This window comes from Aspergillus terreus, genomic scaffold (genome assembly GCF_000149615.1).
Source record: "Aspergillus terreus NIH2624 scaffold_1 genomic scaffold, whole genome shotgun sequence".
In the NCBI taxonomy this organism is placed as follows: domain Eukaryota; kingdom Fungi; phylum Ascomycota; class Eurotiomycetes; order Eurotiales; family Aspergillaceae; genus Aspergillus; species Aspergillus terreus.
Window position 1 is genome coordinate 438,027 of NT_165972.1, and position 15,996 is coordinate 454,022.

General features: G+C 54.3%; 5 protein-coding genes across 5 annotated transcripts; 3 read left to right on the forward strand and 2 right to left on the reverse strand.

Annotated features, from left to right (window-relative positions):
* Positions 1 to 1,327: 1,327 nt before the first annotated feature.
* Positions 1,328 to 3,054, forward strand: ATEG_00148 (ER oxidoreductin; the record flags this gene model as incomplete). The annotated part of the gene is made up of 2 exons (XM_001210234.1): positions 1,328 to 2,880; positions 2,931 to 3,054. 2 exons carry the CDS (start codon positions 1,328 to 1,330, stop codon positions 3,052 to 3,054), a joined length of 1,677 nt encoding a protein of 558 aa, XP_001210234.1.
* A 686-nt stretch (positions 3,055 to 3,740) lies between these two features.
* Positions 3,741 to 5,200, forward strand: pex13 (peroxin PEX13; the record flags this gene model as incomplete). Its single annotated transcript, XM_001210235.1, has 3 exons — positions 3,741 to 3,795; positions 3,870 to 4,370; positions 4,425 to 5,200. 3 exons carry the CDS (start codon positions 3,741 to 3,743, stop codon positions 5,198 to 5,200), a joined length of 1,332 nt encoding a protein of 443 aa, XP_001210235.1.
* A 1,561-nt stretch (positions 5,201 to 6,761) lies between these two features.
* On the reverse strand, positions 6,762 to 7,810 carry ATEG_00150 (Clr5 domain-containing protein; the record flags this gene model as incomplete). Its single annotated transcript, XM_001210236.1, has 4 exons — positions 6,762 to 7,003; positions 7,054 to 7,143; positions 7,209 to 7,456; positions 7,617 to 7,810. 4 exons carry the CDS (start codon positions 7,808 to 7,810, stop codon positions 6,762 to 6,764), a joined length of 774 nt encoding a protein of 257 aa, XP_001210236.1.
* Positions 7,811 to 12,041: 4,231 nt separating this feature from the next.
* ATEG_00151 (beclin 1) lies at positions 12,042 to 13,733 on the reverse strand (the record flags this gene model as incomplete). The annotated part of the gene is made up of 2 exons (XM_001210237.1): positions 12,042 to 13,582; positions 13,649 to 13,733. The coding sequence occupies 2 exons, from the start codon at positions 13,731 to 13,733 to the stop codon at positions 12,042 to 12,044; spliced, it is 1,626 nt and encodes a 541-aa protein (XP_001210237.1).
* Positions 13,734 to 14,281: 548 nt separating this feature from the next.
* On the forward strand, positions 14,282 to 15,586 carry ATEG_00152 (Myb-like DNA-binding domain protein; the record flags this gene model as incomplete). The annotated part of the gene is made up of 1 exon (XM_001210238.1): positions 14,282 to 15,586. One exon carries the CDS (start codon positions 14,282 to 14,284, stop codon positions 15,584 to 15,586), a length of 1,305 nt encoding a protein of 434 aa, XP_001210238.1.
* Positions 15,587 to 15,996: the final 410 nt, after the last annotated feature.

The window sequence follows — 15,996 nt, forward strand, 5'->3', positions numbered from 1 at the left end:
AGGATTTCTTCCACGACAGCTCGTCGAAGTCTGTCTTCGCAGTGGCCGACAACAGAATCACCCACCTTAGGACAGCGCCAAAGGCTTCACGAGATATTTTCTCTCGGGAATGGCAAGTATCGCAGCCCCTTCACTACATAAATCATTATCAAAGACTGCCACCTTCACCCACACATCTCAAAGAGATCATTCGAATGACAGCACATCTCTTCTTGTCCCAACTATAAAGCTGTTTAATCTTATTGCTGCGCCGTACATAGGTACTTTTTAAATAACATGTCTGTCGTGTCTCTACTAGGATGGCGGGCATGTCCCAAGGCTATGGGGCAGTGCTAAGGCTCCGTCTAGACTCCAGTATTCTCTTTGGGAAAATTTACAACAAGCTTCATCATCGTAGAACAGCGTATCACTGAGCTTGTAACGGATCTTGACAGGTTACATTGCTTCATAGACTATACAGTCACCTCTGCTTATGGGGTGATGGGTCAGGTGGGATGATATATTCTTGAAACGTATGACTCTGAGACCACATAAATATTGTCTTGTTTTATAATTTACCATCAGCTAGTAGACACTCGTTCTAGGCCCGTGAAGCACTCCCTGGCACAACTATCTAGATATATCTGAAGATAAAGTGAGCTGGCAGTTGTGGGCTTGTCTTCTACTGTAAGACCAAACACCTCGGCGCGTGTCACGTGACATACCCTGCAAGCTTGGCGTGCCAAGCCTTTCTATTGATAATCAATCGGGCGATACAATCAGTCAGGCCATGCAGCGCCACCAACAAGGACAGCTTGTCAACTTTATGGTTTCAAATCCTCCCAGCTCGGTCATTCCCTCCAGCCTGTCCATTCTGCCCACCATTCTCTACTGCTCGCTTGATTCTCCATTCTTTTTCACCTTCACTCTTTGATCGCATGAGTGTTCTGCATATATGAGCCGTTGCATCCGCGCGATCTAATTGTTCTAACTTCTGGCCCACTCGATGATTTCCATGTGAAGATCTACCACTTGTCCTGATCGCAACATACATACATATCTACAATATCTACATTGTCCACCCACTCCTATTTGATACCCACTCATTTCTGCTTTCTGCTGCACAAATAGACGCTGCAATTGCGCATCAGACACCATGCGCTCTGCGGCCAAACTTTTTTATTTGGCCGTGTTTGCCTTGGGCTTGACCAACGCCGACTCTCAAGATGACCACCCCATCTGGCGACATACTCATGATACCTGCGCGGTGAGCATGGACAAAGCTTTTTTTCATCGTGGGAGGTCACTCACTAACCCGCCCTCTGTGTACTAGATCAATCCCAATGCCATGGTGTCCGATACCTGCCTCTCCTACGCCACCGTCGATCAGCTCAATGACCAAGCCTACTCGCTCCTCCAATCTATCACCCAAGACACGGATTTCTTCTCCTACTACCGTCTCAATCTCTTCAACAAAGAATGTCCGTTCTGGAGCGACTCCAATAGCATGTGCGGTAACATCGCCTGTTCGGTAAACACCATCGATTCGGAAGAGGACATCCCCTTGACATGGCGGGCGGAAGAACTTAGTAAACTGGAGGGCCCGAAGGCGGGCCATCCGGGACGCAGCGTACAGAAGGAGAGGCCTGTCAACCGGCCTCTCCAGGGAATGTTGGGAGAAAACGTCGGGGAGAGCTGTGTATTCGAGTACGACGACGAGTGCGACCAGCGGGATTACTGTGTGCCGGAGGACGAAGGCGCCAGCGGCAAGGGTGACTACGTTAGCCTCGTCGACAACCCGGAGCGGTTCACGGGCTACGCGGGGGCCGGCGCCCACCAGGTGTGGGATGCGATCTACCGCGAAAACTGCTTCCTCAAGCCAGTACCGCAGCAACTCGAGTTGTCGCCGATCCCGCAGGCGGGCGGCCTCCAGGCGGTCAACGATTTCCGCAGTGTCCTGCAGAAGGAGTCCAAGCGCACGGAAGGCCTGCCGTTCGACAACGAGTGTCTGGAGAAGCGGGTGTTCCACCGCGTCATCAGCGGGATGCATGCGTCCATCACCACCCACCTCTGCTGGGACTACCTCAACCAGACCACGGGCGAATGGCACCCGAATCTGCAGTGCTTCAAGGAGCGGCTGCACGATCATCCCGAGCGCATTTCCAACTTGTACTTCAACTACGCGCTGGTGTCCCGTGCGGTCGCGAAGCTCCGCAAGCACCTCCAGAATTACACCTACTGCACCAGCGACCCCGTCCAGGACTCGTTGACCAAGGAGAAGGTTTCGCGTCTGACGGCGACGCTCGCGGAGCGGCCGCAGATCTTCGACGAGAACCTCATGTTCCAGGACCCCAGTGCCATCGGCCTGAAGGAGGACTTCCGAAACCGCTTCCGGAACGTCAGCCGATTGATGGACTGCGTTGGCTGTGACAAGTGCCGCTTGTGGGGGAAGCTCCAGGTGAACGGCTACGGCACGGCCCTGAAGGTCCTGTTTGAGTACGACGAGACTAAGAACGGCGAGAACCCTCCCCTTCGGAGGACCGAACTCGTGGCGCTGATCAACACTCTCGGTCGGATCTCACACAGTCTGGCCGCCGTGCGGAGTTTCCATCGGGCCATGGAAGTCGGAGACGGGGAGACGTTTGCCATCGCGGCGGGGGCGCCCTCGGGTCATGGCCGGTCTGGCGCTAAGACGCGCCGTCTTCTCAAGGATGGTGGATCTACCTTCTACTACGAAGATGACGCCGATGATTTCCAGTATCTGACGGAGAAGATGCCGTGGGAGCGCCGGGAGCGGCGTGAGACGGATACCATCATGGACGACATCAAAGCCGAGTTCGCCGTGGTGTGGGATACTTACGTCTACGTTCTAAAGAGTTGGATGGCCATCCCAAGGACTTTGTAAGTGGTTCCCGCTGATGACTGGTGTCCATGACTGACGGATGATGTAGGTGGGAGCTGGGTGTCCTCGAGGCGAACCGTCTGTGGAGTTACTGGCTCGGATTGCCTGTCCCTCCACGCTCGTGGAGAATCCGACGACCGGGTCAACATGTAGAGCTGCATCAGGAGCTATGAGAAGGCATGTCGGGTTATACGTGTAAAGACAGATTCTCTCTTCTGGGAAGACCCAGGTGTGCATATGGGAGTTATCGGCGATATTGCATGAATTACGGGCGTTTGATTATAGGATAAACCGGGATATAGTTCTGAATGAGTTGACTTGTTCTATCGACATGACCGAGGTACTATACATACACACTGCAGTAGATGATCTACACCGGAATACCTTAGATATGCTGAGGACGAAGACTGCCCGACGGAGCAGAACTGACCGGAAAACGTCCGTCGGGGATGAAGTGAAAATTAGCATGATCGAACCGATGAACTCATGTACGCTGAAGAATGCATCCTGGGCGGACAAGCAGTTGTTGATATACCGGAGAACATGCTGGGCTAACCGGAGATCGCCGTCGGCAAAGTGAGCCTCGGCCCAGCAGGCACATGCACGGTCTCTCTCTCTCTCTCTCGGTCTCCCCCATACTTTTCCTCCGCTTCCTGACTAACCTCCCGTCTTCCCCTCTCGTCTTCTCCCTTCTCTTCTCTCTTCTCCCTCCTTCTCTCCACCTCCACCTCCACTTCAGTCCTTCACCCCCCCGACTCTACTTCGTCTCATCCGTCTCTCGACTCGGCCTCCTTGGCTGGCTCCTTTGTTCGAGTCGATTCCCATGCGACGCTGGTGAGAAATCCTCTCCCGCATTGCCATGGCGTCGGTATCGCCACCCAAACCGTGGGAGAGGGCTGGCGCTTCGGCCGGTGGTAGGTGTTTGACCACCATGTCTTTCTTCTGTTTCCGATTTCTGTTCGTGTATACTGATTGCTGTGACTAATAGGAACCTCATTAGCAGCCTCATCCGCCGCTAGCCCGGCCGCTCCCACGACCATGTCCGCAACCACAAACTCTTCGTCGGCTCCGACCGCGACGGCCTCCTCCTCCGCTCCCGATCTCCCCTCTCGCCCCAACGCTCTCAACTCCGTCGTCAACCGGACCGCCTCCAACTATTCGCCATACGGGGCCTCCCGCTTCGGCACGAGTCCCTACGGGGGCTACGGCGGCTACTCGTCGCCCTACTCCCGCTTCGGCACGATGGGCGGGATGGGCTCGATGTACGGGGGCTACGGTGGCTATGGTGGCATGTACGGTGGGATGGGAGGCATGGGAGGCATGTACGGCGGTATGCCGGGCGATCCCAATGATCCCAACAGTTTGACGAATTCCTTCGGTCAGAGTACCCAGGCCACCTTTCAGATGATCGAGAGTATCGTCGGTGCGTTTGGCGGGTTCGCTCAGATGCTGGAGAGTACCTATATGGCGACGCATAGCTCCTTTTTCGGTATGTATCTTGTCACACTCTGACTTGCCATGGAACCATGCTAATCGTCTCCAGCTATGGTCTCGGTCGCAGAGCAGTTTGGAAATCTGCGCAACACGCTGGGCTCCGCTCTCGGCATTTTCACAATCATCCGATGGTTCAGGACGTTAATCGCCAAGATTACCGGACGTCCTCCTCCCGCTGATGCGACCGCCCTCACTCCCTCGGCCTTTGCCGCGTTTATGAACGGTCGGTCCTCGCCGGCCACCCTCCCAGACGGCTCTCCGGCGCCCCCCAAGCCGTCGAAGAAGCCGTTCTTCATGTTTCTGATCGCCGTCTTTGGCCTTCCCTACTTGATGGGTAAGCTCATCAAGGCGCTTGCCCGCTCGCAGGAGGAGCAGCGCAAACAGCTCATGCTGGGACCGAACGGCGAGCCCCTGCAAGGCCAGAACGCGCCACTGGATCCCTCCAAGCTCGATTTTTGCCGCGTGCTGTATGACTACTCGCCCGAGTCGCAGGAGAGTGCCGGCATCGATCTGGCGGTGAAGAAGGGCGACATCGTTGCCGTGCTGAGCAAATGCGATCCGATGGGCAACGCCTCGGAATGGTGGCGGTGTCGCGCCCGCGACGGCCGTGTCGGATACCTTCCCGGACCGTACCTCGAAACGATCCAACGCAAGCCCCAGCAAGCGGCCATCACGGCAGGCAGCCAACCGGCCAGCCGCAGCAACAGCCTGAAGGCGACGGTTGCCGATGCGGCGCCCGCCGATGATGCCAAGAAGCCCCAGCTCAGTGGTAAGATGGGAGACATCTCTCCCGAGAGCTTCCAGAAGAGCGCCTTTTACACCTGAACGATCTACCCCTGATCTTCCTCGCACATATTCTTAGTTTCGGCACGGGACGTGGACTCGCTGTATCTTATTCTCTGGAGACTCGTCATGACTTTTTTCACCTATACCATCACTTCTTTGCCTTGTTCACTATCGGATGTTAAGCGTTGGGTACCTGGGTTATATGGACTTACATTACCATGGTTGTTATTCTTTTTATTTTTCCGTCTCTATCGTTTATACGTTCCAGCGGCAAGCCGATGATTCTCATTTCTTTTTCTGATTCGGTGTCAGGTACTAGTTCCTGGTTTGGAAGACAAAATTGTAGACCGGACGTTTCCTTGCAGATGCTCTGTAATTCTTGTAGACGCTGATGATATATCACACCTGCCAAGCAGAGAGACGCGCACAAGCCCCTTGAGCTGCGGCACGATTCTAGCAGGGACCAAATCTCGACGCATGCACGATGTACATCATGATGCACGGATGATTTGGGCAGCAACGGCCCAAGCTGGGCGACCTGAGCGTGGGATCTTAGTGATGGATATTATCTCTTCAAGATAGTTGATTGATGCTAGGCAATTGTGAATGAACGTTTCCCCAATACCAACATCCGAGCAACCAACTAGGTACCATGCGTGGCAACCCACAGCTCCATACATACTCCGTAGACACCTAGACACTAAGCACGACGCAAAAGAAACCCCTAGTCCACCATAGACGCACAAAACCGGGAACAGACAGACAGACAGACAGACGCTGTCCATTCTCGCCATAATAAACTTTTCAAGGCCGCCCTGGGATCTCGATCCTGCCGTTGGTTGCCTCGCCCCCGCTGGGGCGCGGAGATCGATCTCCGGCGTCTGTGCTGCATTCCATTCTTCCAAGCAACCGACCGCCCCCATGTCCTGTCTGCCTCGCGCCCTCGCTTGCGTACTCTGTCGAAGGGGGGCCCGTATGCAGGATGGCTGGCACCTGCAGAGCGCTAAGCTTCGCGCCCTCGATCCCTGGGTTCGATCTCCGATAAAAAGGGGGAAACGGGGAAGGAAGGAAGGAAAAAGAAAGAAGGACCCCGCATGGCAGGCCTCGGTTCGCTCCGTAGAGTCAAACGGCCCTTGTCTTGTCAGATGCGGCTGTCGGAGCTGGAGCTGGGGTGGGTATAAGACTGGACGGTATAACTCTGGGGTAGGTAGTCAGGCTTGCTGATCATTTGTGTAGTAAGGTACACTGAGTGGTGCGTGAATGATATGATTTGGTACAGATTGGGATCGTCCTGGGGTTTACACAGGACAGATCGACGAGGGAAGACGCCATGCCCATATGCCCCTTTCTCAGGGGTACCCGGGCATAGTACACGGTGTTGTTGGGTGAGGACCAAGCCCATAGATATGGATCGGGGTCATGGTCTATATAGTTGGCAATCTGAGGAAAAAAAAAAAAAAAAAAAAAAAAAAGAGAAGTAAAACAGAGACGCAAAAAGGAAAACGGGCTACAGCGCAGCGCAGCTGGATGCTCTGAATCATAAAAATGCAGGTCACGTCGAGAAGGAGCTAACATCATGTCGGGGCCTCGCGGCTCCTCGCTACCGATTGGCGTTGCCGTCGTCCGTGGCCGATGTGAAGCCGGACATGGACTTTTCGAGCGTCTGGTGCAGGGCTAGCAGGCGGTCCTGGAACAGGACGAGCTCGCTCCAGGGGTCTTCCTCTGGGACGGGGTCGGCGGCGGGTTTCGGGGTGTCGGTGGGGAGACTGGGGCTGAGGGTGGTGGACAAGGAGCGCGAGTCGTCGATGTCCGCGTCGGGGATGGGGTCGAACTTGGAGTCGTCTGGAAAGTGTCAGTACGCGGGATGTTCCACCGTGATTAGAAAGACTGACGGGGAAGGGATTGGAGCTCAGGCAGCGGCGAGAGGGTGGCGCCGCGCTCGTCGGGGTCGGGGGTATAGCAGCTCATATCGGATGGGGTGTCTGGGCGCGCCGTTAGTCGATCACGACGTCACCGGGAAACGGGTCAGCGTCCGAGCGAGACGTACCTGGCTCCGGGCTGTTGGAGGGATCTTCTGGCCGCGGGGGATGGTGGTCCTTGTCCCAGTTCGTACCGTATCGACGGACGAAGCGGGCGATGCGCTTGGAGTCGACCTCCTGGCCGCCGACGCGAAAGGCCGTCTGCTTGCCGCGGGCGGCGCGCTTCTGCTGTTTGCGGATCATCACATGGACCTCTTTGGCCTTGATGTTCTTGCGAACATGCCATGCGGCGAGCCGGTCTTTGTACTGCTTTTCTCTGCGGCATGTTAGGGGGTGTCTGTGCTTTGCGAGATTGGTCCAGATGAAGAAAAAGAAAACATGACAGAACCTGACTGTCCTTGGTGCTGGACAGATGCAGCATAGGCAACGGGGAACAGGAAAAGAGGGATCAGTCAAGGAAAGAAAAGGAGCTATACGATGCAACGAAATGATATTCTCGCTCCATGATGCGTTTGACATCGCGGAGCTTCAGCTGGTCATCGCGATAGAGCTTTTCGATGACGGGACGATATTCCTGCCAGTCCTCGGATCGGCGAGGACGAAAGAGAGCGGACGAAGAGGAGGATGAGGAGGCCGACAGGGCGGACGTTGGAGGGACGGAGCCATCCATCACGAGGAAATCAGCCTGGGCTTGTGGTGCGGACATTCATAGTATTGCGGTGGACGATGGAGGGGTGTTGAGATGGAGGTAGTGGGCTGTGAGGAGGGACAGGAGAAAGGAAGAGAGAGGAGGAGAAGAAGATGATGAAGAAGATGAAGCTGTCGAGAAGAAGCCGGTGAAGTAGTGACAGAGGTGGATGTAGAGTATGGAGATACTCCAACCAGACGGTGCCAACAAAGAGCCAGAATAATAATAATAATAATATCAATCAAGGTAAGCAGCATAAGGCCTTGCCATCCGGAGTAACCAACTAGGTAACTAGTCAGTTAGACAGAACAGGCTGACTGTAGGGAATAATATTAATGAATGAAGGAATCATAAAATGATAAAATAATAAATAACCAAATAATAAATAGCAAGAAAACAAAAGAAAAGAAAAAGCAATTATGCAAGAAATAACAATAATGATAATAATAATAAAATAAGAAGAAAAAAAGAAATAGTCCCCGTATTAATTAGTACACAGTACAAATTGTACAGTACCTCAAAGTACCGGGCAAAGTACAGTCCGCCAAAGTACCTCTCAGTACCTCTACAGTACTGTAAGTACCCCCTGTACAGCCGCCTGCCGGATGCGGCGACGTGCGGCTGGAAGCGCCCGCTTTCCTGCTTCCCCGCGCCAATGACACGCGGCTGACCGCTCCCTCCGAGGTCCGTGTACTTTTGTCACGTTCTTCCGTTCCCAGCTGTCTCTCCATCCATCCTCTCGTGTCCTATGACTCCTCCTATCCCTATCATCGACATCATGGACAGACTCTGTACTGTTGAAAACAACAGGTATCAAGTTCTGCTCTATGACACCTCTTCGTTATTTATTGAAGAGATACAAGGACATCCCCCGTGGGTTGACAGTCCATCTCCACAAGACGCAATAGCGTGCACTGGGTCGACACACTGACCTCCTGGAGTCTCCGCTGGAAAATACATCCACTGTCCGGCCCCAAATATAGCAAACACCACGACATTTCACCGAAAATGAATGAGAATGGGAAAAGAGAGAAAGGGGGTCGCTCCTAGGGTCTCCTTCCCAAAGGACCCTCTCCGTACTACGGGTACTACTACTACTACTACTACCACAGGATCCCTAACCCCTACTCTCTCGTCCGTCCACTCGAGGCGAGTGATATCTTAGTCGTCCGACCTGCATGCGCCATTTCTGCAGGTGCAACTCTCGAGGATCATGCCCAGTCCACCACCAGTCCTTCCCTGACCGATCTTTGCCAGGCCTGCTTAGGGTGACTGACCAGAACGGTTTCGTCGCGCTTCCATCAAAAAGAAATAATTAGCCATCATGGGAACCATGGGAGGAACTGTCAGGAACGTCTTCTACCCAACTTCATTCTCCACATCCCGCCGTCGACGGTCTCCGGAGTTCGCCCATTCCTTCCTCGGACGACCTTAATTTAACCCAATCAAGCAACCTCCCTTCCCCGTCCAGTGGCAAAGATCCGGTCTTGGGATGAGGCCTGAGCTCCCCTAATCCTCCCATTTCGCTGAACCTTCGCCTCGACTGCCCCGCTAATGGTCCATACCGCGGACTCCATCCCGGACCTCGTTTGCGACGTCGTTTCTATCCCGTCCAAGCGTCGACCGACGGTCAAGGATCGGAAGCAGCCAATGAGCCTCGACAAGGTACGATTTGACTTCCGAAAGTACCCCTAGTCGCTCAATGGACGCACGCCTCTACTCCGTAGTGGAAGGAAAATCAGGAACGTCGGCCCGTCACCGTAGCCGTCCGGATCCATCCGGTTAGCGTCCGTCCAGGGTCTGCACAAAGCCCATTCTTGGACCAGCTCCTCTCGTTAGTCGTTAGATCCGGAAATCGCCCCCCAAATGACAAATTTGGACAGAGTAGCGTCCTGTGAACCGTGGCGTTCGTTGTATATCGGTCTGTCTCACAACTGCAGACTCGTTTCACCTTCAAGTATCTCCCTCAGTTGCTCATTCTTGACCATGACTAGCTGAACCCAATAAAGAGGTCTACCCCTCCACATGGACAGGACAGCGCGATGCAGCGTCCAGGACGCTACTCGCACAAAACCACCCAGATCCCGGCTGACACACAGCGGTCTCCAACCACGGAGAAGTGAGACAAGAAGCGATTGGTACCCCGGATTTCCCCAGGTGGTATCTGGTATCTGATATGTAACTATATATCGACGACCGTCGCGGAGACAATCTGTTCCCGCATCGGCGGGCTCGCCAGATCTGTCTCACATCAATTATTTATTCATTCCGTCGGCCATTATGAGAACGGTACAGCCACGCCACGTTCAATTTCTTTTTTACTGTTTCGGAGTAGGCTCCAATCTGGGAGTGCTTAACGCTGTATACGGAGTACACCAGTGGCAATTGGGCGATCCCAGGTCAGGATGGCATTCCTGCGTTGAATATCGCCGACGGACATTGGTTCGGCCATCAGAAAACAGGCGTCTCTAGTTATCACTGCAATGTGGCTTGAGTTCAGCTAGCTACTCGACCATACTAGGGGCTGCGCTGAACCGAGGAAGTAAGCATCTGTCAACACCCGTGAATCCCCCGTATAATACAGTATCTCTGCACTCCTATGCACACCAAAAGCCCATTCATGCGACACAAGTTTCAACAAAGAACACGAAGTACCTCACTGCGCCAACCACGCACCAAGCATGTAAGGGCCTCCGATCTACCTCAAACCCCCCGACCACCGCGGGAGCACTATGCGACAAGGCAACCTGACAGGAGTTTCGCCCAATGTCAGGCGAAATGCCCGCGCTAGCAGCAAGACAGGGGGAAAAAAAAACATTAACTTTGCTCGGCTAGCGAGGTATGGAGCATGTTTCTGTTTCTCCACGACGCCTCCCCACCAAATTCCCCCCCGACGGCAGGAAACGGTGATTTGCGACGGAAGATTTACACGGTTCACCACCAATTGGCCAGGTGATACACCGGCCCAGAAGACAAACTCTACCGGACTCGGTGATCGCTCTGATCGGTGTTCGAGGCGACCAACCATCCGCCCCCTGCGCGGCGCTAGAGATAACCGGCGCACGCAGGGATGATGATGAACCGGCTGGCTCGCCCTCGTGTGGCCGGGAACGGCCCGAGACATCCAACCATCCATTTCGCGTTGACGTGTTGGATCATCCTGGCCCATCTGTATAACATTACGGACCCAGCACCATGGGTCTGCGGCATGTCCAAACCGTGGTGGCTGCGTCTAGTCTCGCCTGGTCCCCTCTTTTTTGCCTCGGGTGGACGCTCGGCGGACATTTGCCATCGTGCTTTTGTCTTCCGCGTGGCTTGCAGGAAGTCAAAGGCGTGCTGGGCCGTCCGCCCATTTGGCAATAAAGCTCGAGGCGAGGGGAGATGGCATGCCCTGGTATCATGTGGATCGCGCATGACCCGGCTAAGAATGAAAGAGAGGTCGCGTTCTCATCAACCTGCCCTGTTACGCGAGGGAATGGATGGGTCAGGTTGCGCAGAAAAGGTGTAACTTGTCGGACTAATGGACGATCTCCCGTCAGCACCGAGACCGTCTCATGTAAGAGCTCGTGGAGATTTCAGATTTCGGATTCCAGAAGCCATTGTACACGCTGTCATCCTTGCATTGACATGTCGTTTGTTTGTTTGCTCGCATCAGATAAGTCTAGCCTGGAACTGTTTCCTTGCGCTTTCTAAATTTGACAGGCGTTGCATCACAAGGCTCCTTGACAAGAATTCGCAGAAAATGGTAGTATTAGATGATAGGTGATTCATGCACTGGGCACAATACCGGCTACTGTAATGTGATGTTGTTGATCATCTGCCGTTCCACGAAGAGCGAAACAATCATTGACGGAAAGAGGAACAGCTACGCGAGCGTGACGCAAGGGCGAAGGGGATCGGACCGTTAGATATCACACGTCCGGAAGGAGACCGGACATGTGCTGCCCAACCTGTCATCCAGCAGGATCCGCTCGGTTGGGGGAACGGATAACGCGACGGGGCCAGCTGTGGGCGTCGTGGATCGACCCCTGGAAGCTGTGAGGCAGGGGCTACGATCCGACATGATTGGCCTTGACGCTGGAAACGGCATGACTAGCCGGCGACAGGAGGGTCGCGCTAGTCGCAAAGTCAAGGTGCAAGGCCCGTTTGGGAAACCGTGTAAGAATCACCTAGGGCTGAGGCGTGACCGTATCGCATCGAGGCGCGGTGTCATCTAGCTCTTTGCTGGGCTGGCGCTCCCCATCCGGGCTTGTTCTCCTGCGGCGACCGCTGCGGCCGCAACTGCGGCAGAATTACTTGACCCAGCGCTAGCGACGTTGCTCACATGGGCCAGTAGGAATTTGCAGCAGGTGAGTGTGTACTTGCACGCACGCGTCCAGGTTTCGTCATTCTGGTTGAAGCCCAGTTTGATACTGGCATCCCCAATCTTCTCCCGTCTGATGACGTACGGGAGGGATAGCCCGCCGGCGGCCATGCCTCCATGACCACGCCGGGTCGAAGACACAGGCGCTGGATTCTTCTCCACGAATTCCCCAAGTTGACGTAAGCATTCCAGAAACGCCACCATTCCTGCGTCAAAGCGGCGGTGTAGCCAGGGGAGACTCAGCGGCAGGTCACCAGAGGAAAAGAGGTCAAGGACGGTGATTTTGACTGGTCCTGATGTCGTCGCAGTCAGCCCACTGATAGCGGACTGAGCCGGCGACGCCTGCGGGTAATCGATCTTTTCGATCCGCGACATTGACCCCATCGGTTTCAGCTGATAACCCTGGAACTGGAACCCCAGTTTATCGGCGATTGTGGCTAGAAGCAGTGCTGTCTGCCCCCACGCGGCATTGATCTCAGGCCAATCTACCGAGGGGTTGGTGAGACGTCCCAGCCGCAGGCCGTTGATCGTTCCGAAATATCCGTCGTGGCCAATACAGAAAGCATCGTTGTAGACGTTGGTCCGCTGTAATCGTTCGAGTTGTCGCGCATCGTGGTCGTATCTCATATTCAGTGCATCACGTTCATTTTGAAAGTCGGCCAGAGTCAAGGCAAACGCGTTCCGATCACGCCAGAACTGTTCCTCCTCCATATCCAATTCGCGAGATTCTTCTTCCAGGCGACCGATTTCTTCGTCCAACGCGGCTTTTTCTTTTTCAAGCTGGACCAACTCCGCAAATGCAGCCTGCTCCGCCTCCAGGGTCTCCTTCAGAGACCTTTCGGCAGCCTCAACCTCCTCCGCTGACGGGACTGACGAATTGATATTGCGCAGGAACGAGATGTACGCATCGCGCTCTTTTGTCGCATCCACCAGTCGCTTCTGGAGGCCATCCACCAGCATCTCCGTGCATTCAGCGCAGATGGGGTGATCGATGTCCGAACGGGAGGAGATTATTTCAAACAGCCGACTCGTGCGTTCTACCTGGTCAGAAAACGACGTTTCTTCGGCTCCACTCTCATTCTGCTGAGCGCCCTTTGCGCGCGTTCCTTTCGCCGACGAGCCTCCTCCGTTACCCCCAGCTTGAGTCACAGGAGGTCCAACTTGCGACTCTGTCAGCATGACAAAAGACATGTTGCCGCTGTCGCCGCGTCCTACCCGAGGAGGATAGTTCTGGGGGCCGCGACCCTGGCGAGGTGCGGGAATCGACCGCCGATAGACGGGCGAGTTGACATTCTTGGACACGCGATCGTACAGCTCTCGTCGCTCTGGTGGGTATGAGGATCGGGAAGAAGAGACACTTGTGTCTTCTGGGAGCGTTTTACCCGTAGAGCCTGGATATAGCAAGTAACCTAGTCAGTCACATCGTAGAAATCCATAGACGGCGATGGGTACTGTACCGATAAGCAGGTCGAAGGCGGCTGGATTGAGCGACTCCAAGGAGCCATCCAGCTTCACAGGAGTGCGACACTTCTGACAATACATCGTGAGAGAGCTCCAGGTAGGTCCTCTTAGTCATTATTGGGCGTGGTGGAAGCTCAGGCGATGTTCCTGGGAAGTTGGAGATGGAGGTTGGACCAGAAGTGGTGATTGCGGGAGACGGACGTCATGCGGCAGATCGCGCGTGTCCGCCTTTCGGAGCTTAAGATTTGCTCCCACCTGTTTACTGTCGGTTTTGAATATCTTACGCACGCACCTTTGGTCACAATATAATTCGCCTCGGGGAATTATTGAAGGTATATACTTGTGTCTTGGTGTCTGAGATAATTGAATAGCTGCTATCGCGTTGGTGTCGCGTTGATCGCCATACCTGAAGACCCGCGTCGTCGCAAACCCTGCAAGGTACAGTTACCAACTACCCACTGCGACATTATTTAAGCCTCTCCCATTCTATTTGAACAGTTCTGATGTGTCCAAAGGTGATGTTATTCCTATCCGACAATCTGTTATCGTCAAGTCCACTGGCCAAACTGCACAACTGAATACTTCCGACGCCCGTGCTCCGAGATACAATTTCCCATCCTACCAGCACAATGGAGAGTCCGACGAAAAGACCGCGGCTGGATCGCAGTCCAGAACCCGAAGTCGACCCCAACGAAATGGATCTGCAGGAAGCCCGGGCCCAGAACGATCTCCGTTTGAAATCCATCTTCGAGAGCATCTTTGAAAAATACGGCAAGGATTTTACGGAGGTGGGAGACGAAATAGATCTGAATACGGGCGACATTATCGTGAACAATGGCCATATCTTCACGATGGAAGGGGAGGATGACACCGGTGAAAGGGTCGATTGGATGTCTGATGATGCGGACTCGCCGGCTTCGATATCCCACGGACAAGACAGCGAGGAGGACCCGGACCAACAAATCACGGCCAGGGGCATTGCCGACTACATGGAGTCCAGATTTGGAAGCTATGGGCCCAGACGCGACGATATACAACCTGAGGACCTTCCCATCAAAACCGAACCGGAGACAAAACAGAGCCCGACCGAAACAAGGGGCCCGCAAGATGAACCCCCGCTGGCAGATTCAGAAGCAGACGACGACATGGATTCGGTAGTGTTTGTTCAGATGAATGTCCAGAGCGCTCCAAAACATTCGCAACCGGAGACAAAGACCACTGAGACTGGCACAGAAAAAGCAAAATTCGCGCCCGGAACGTCTACCCAATCCCTGAACAGGCTACCTGAGCCTGTGGAGTCAATTTGGCGCGTTCCTGAGATTGACGCAGACTTCTCCACGCCTGTGCCACGGAGGTCGCGTCCAACTTCCTCCTTCAGTGCTGTACGCTCTGCATCTCCACCCGGGAGACGCTCCCTTTGGGCACTGCCCTGGACGAAACAAAGACGCAGTACCGATGCTACAAAGAAGAGAAGCGCCAAGAAGCCTCGAAGGACGAAAAAACACCAATCCAGCCCCGCCGTGTACGACTGGTCCTTTGCAGAGACCGCCGATGCAAGCGACTCGGACGACCCGTTGCAAGACAATCACCAGCCTTCTCCCACGCCCAAACAAGCTCTTACGATCAGAGGGAAATGGGAAGGTTCGGGCACCCCGAGTCGCACAACAGATCGATGCGACTTCTGTAAGAAGACGTTCAGTCGGGATGGTTACATAGCCCACCTCCGAGCTGTCGTGGAATCTGGTTCGCCGGACGACCAGCATGATGCAGCAAAAGCATCGAAGAGGTTAGGTGCGATTTCAAAAGACGTTCCGGAAACGCCGAAAACTGTTACGAAACATGCTCCGTCGAATACTGCTCAGATGACAGACATGCAAAGTCTAGACGATGCAGCCACGCACCTGACACCTACGAAGCCCGTTGGACCCGCTTAGCCCTCTCCGGATGAAGTAATAGCCATTATCATTATGAGGCAAGCTGATGGAAGACCATGGGATATGACCCTATGCAAGTCTCACACAGGAAGACCAGCTCATCAATCAGAGTCGAATCCATTGGACTGAGTGCATCGGCAATCCGCCACCTACTTCCGGTCTTTGGCCAGTGGCGATCAGGACACGCTCGACCAAATAGAAGACCATGTCTTCTTTGGCCAGATGCCCGTGCCTCCATGCCAGGTCATTTGTTTGTCGATATCGAACTTGAGTTATTGAGACGACGGTAGGGGATGCTGAGTGGACCGACCAACAGGAAACGGGAATAGCGGCAGAGCCCGACACAGGTGGCCCGCAAGGCAGACAGGCAACTGAATCGGATCCTCCCCGTCACTGCAGCCAACTTGGCC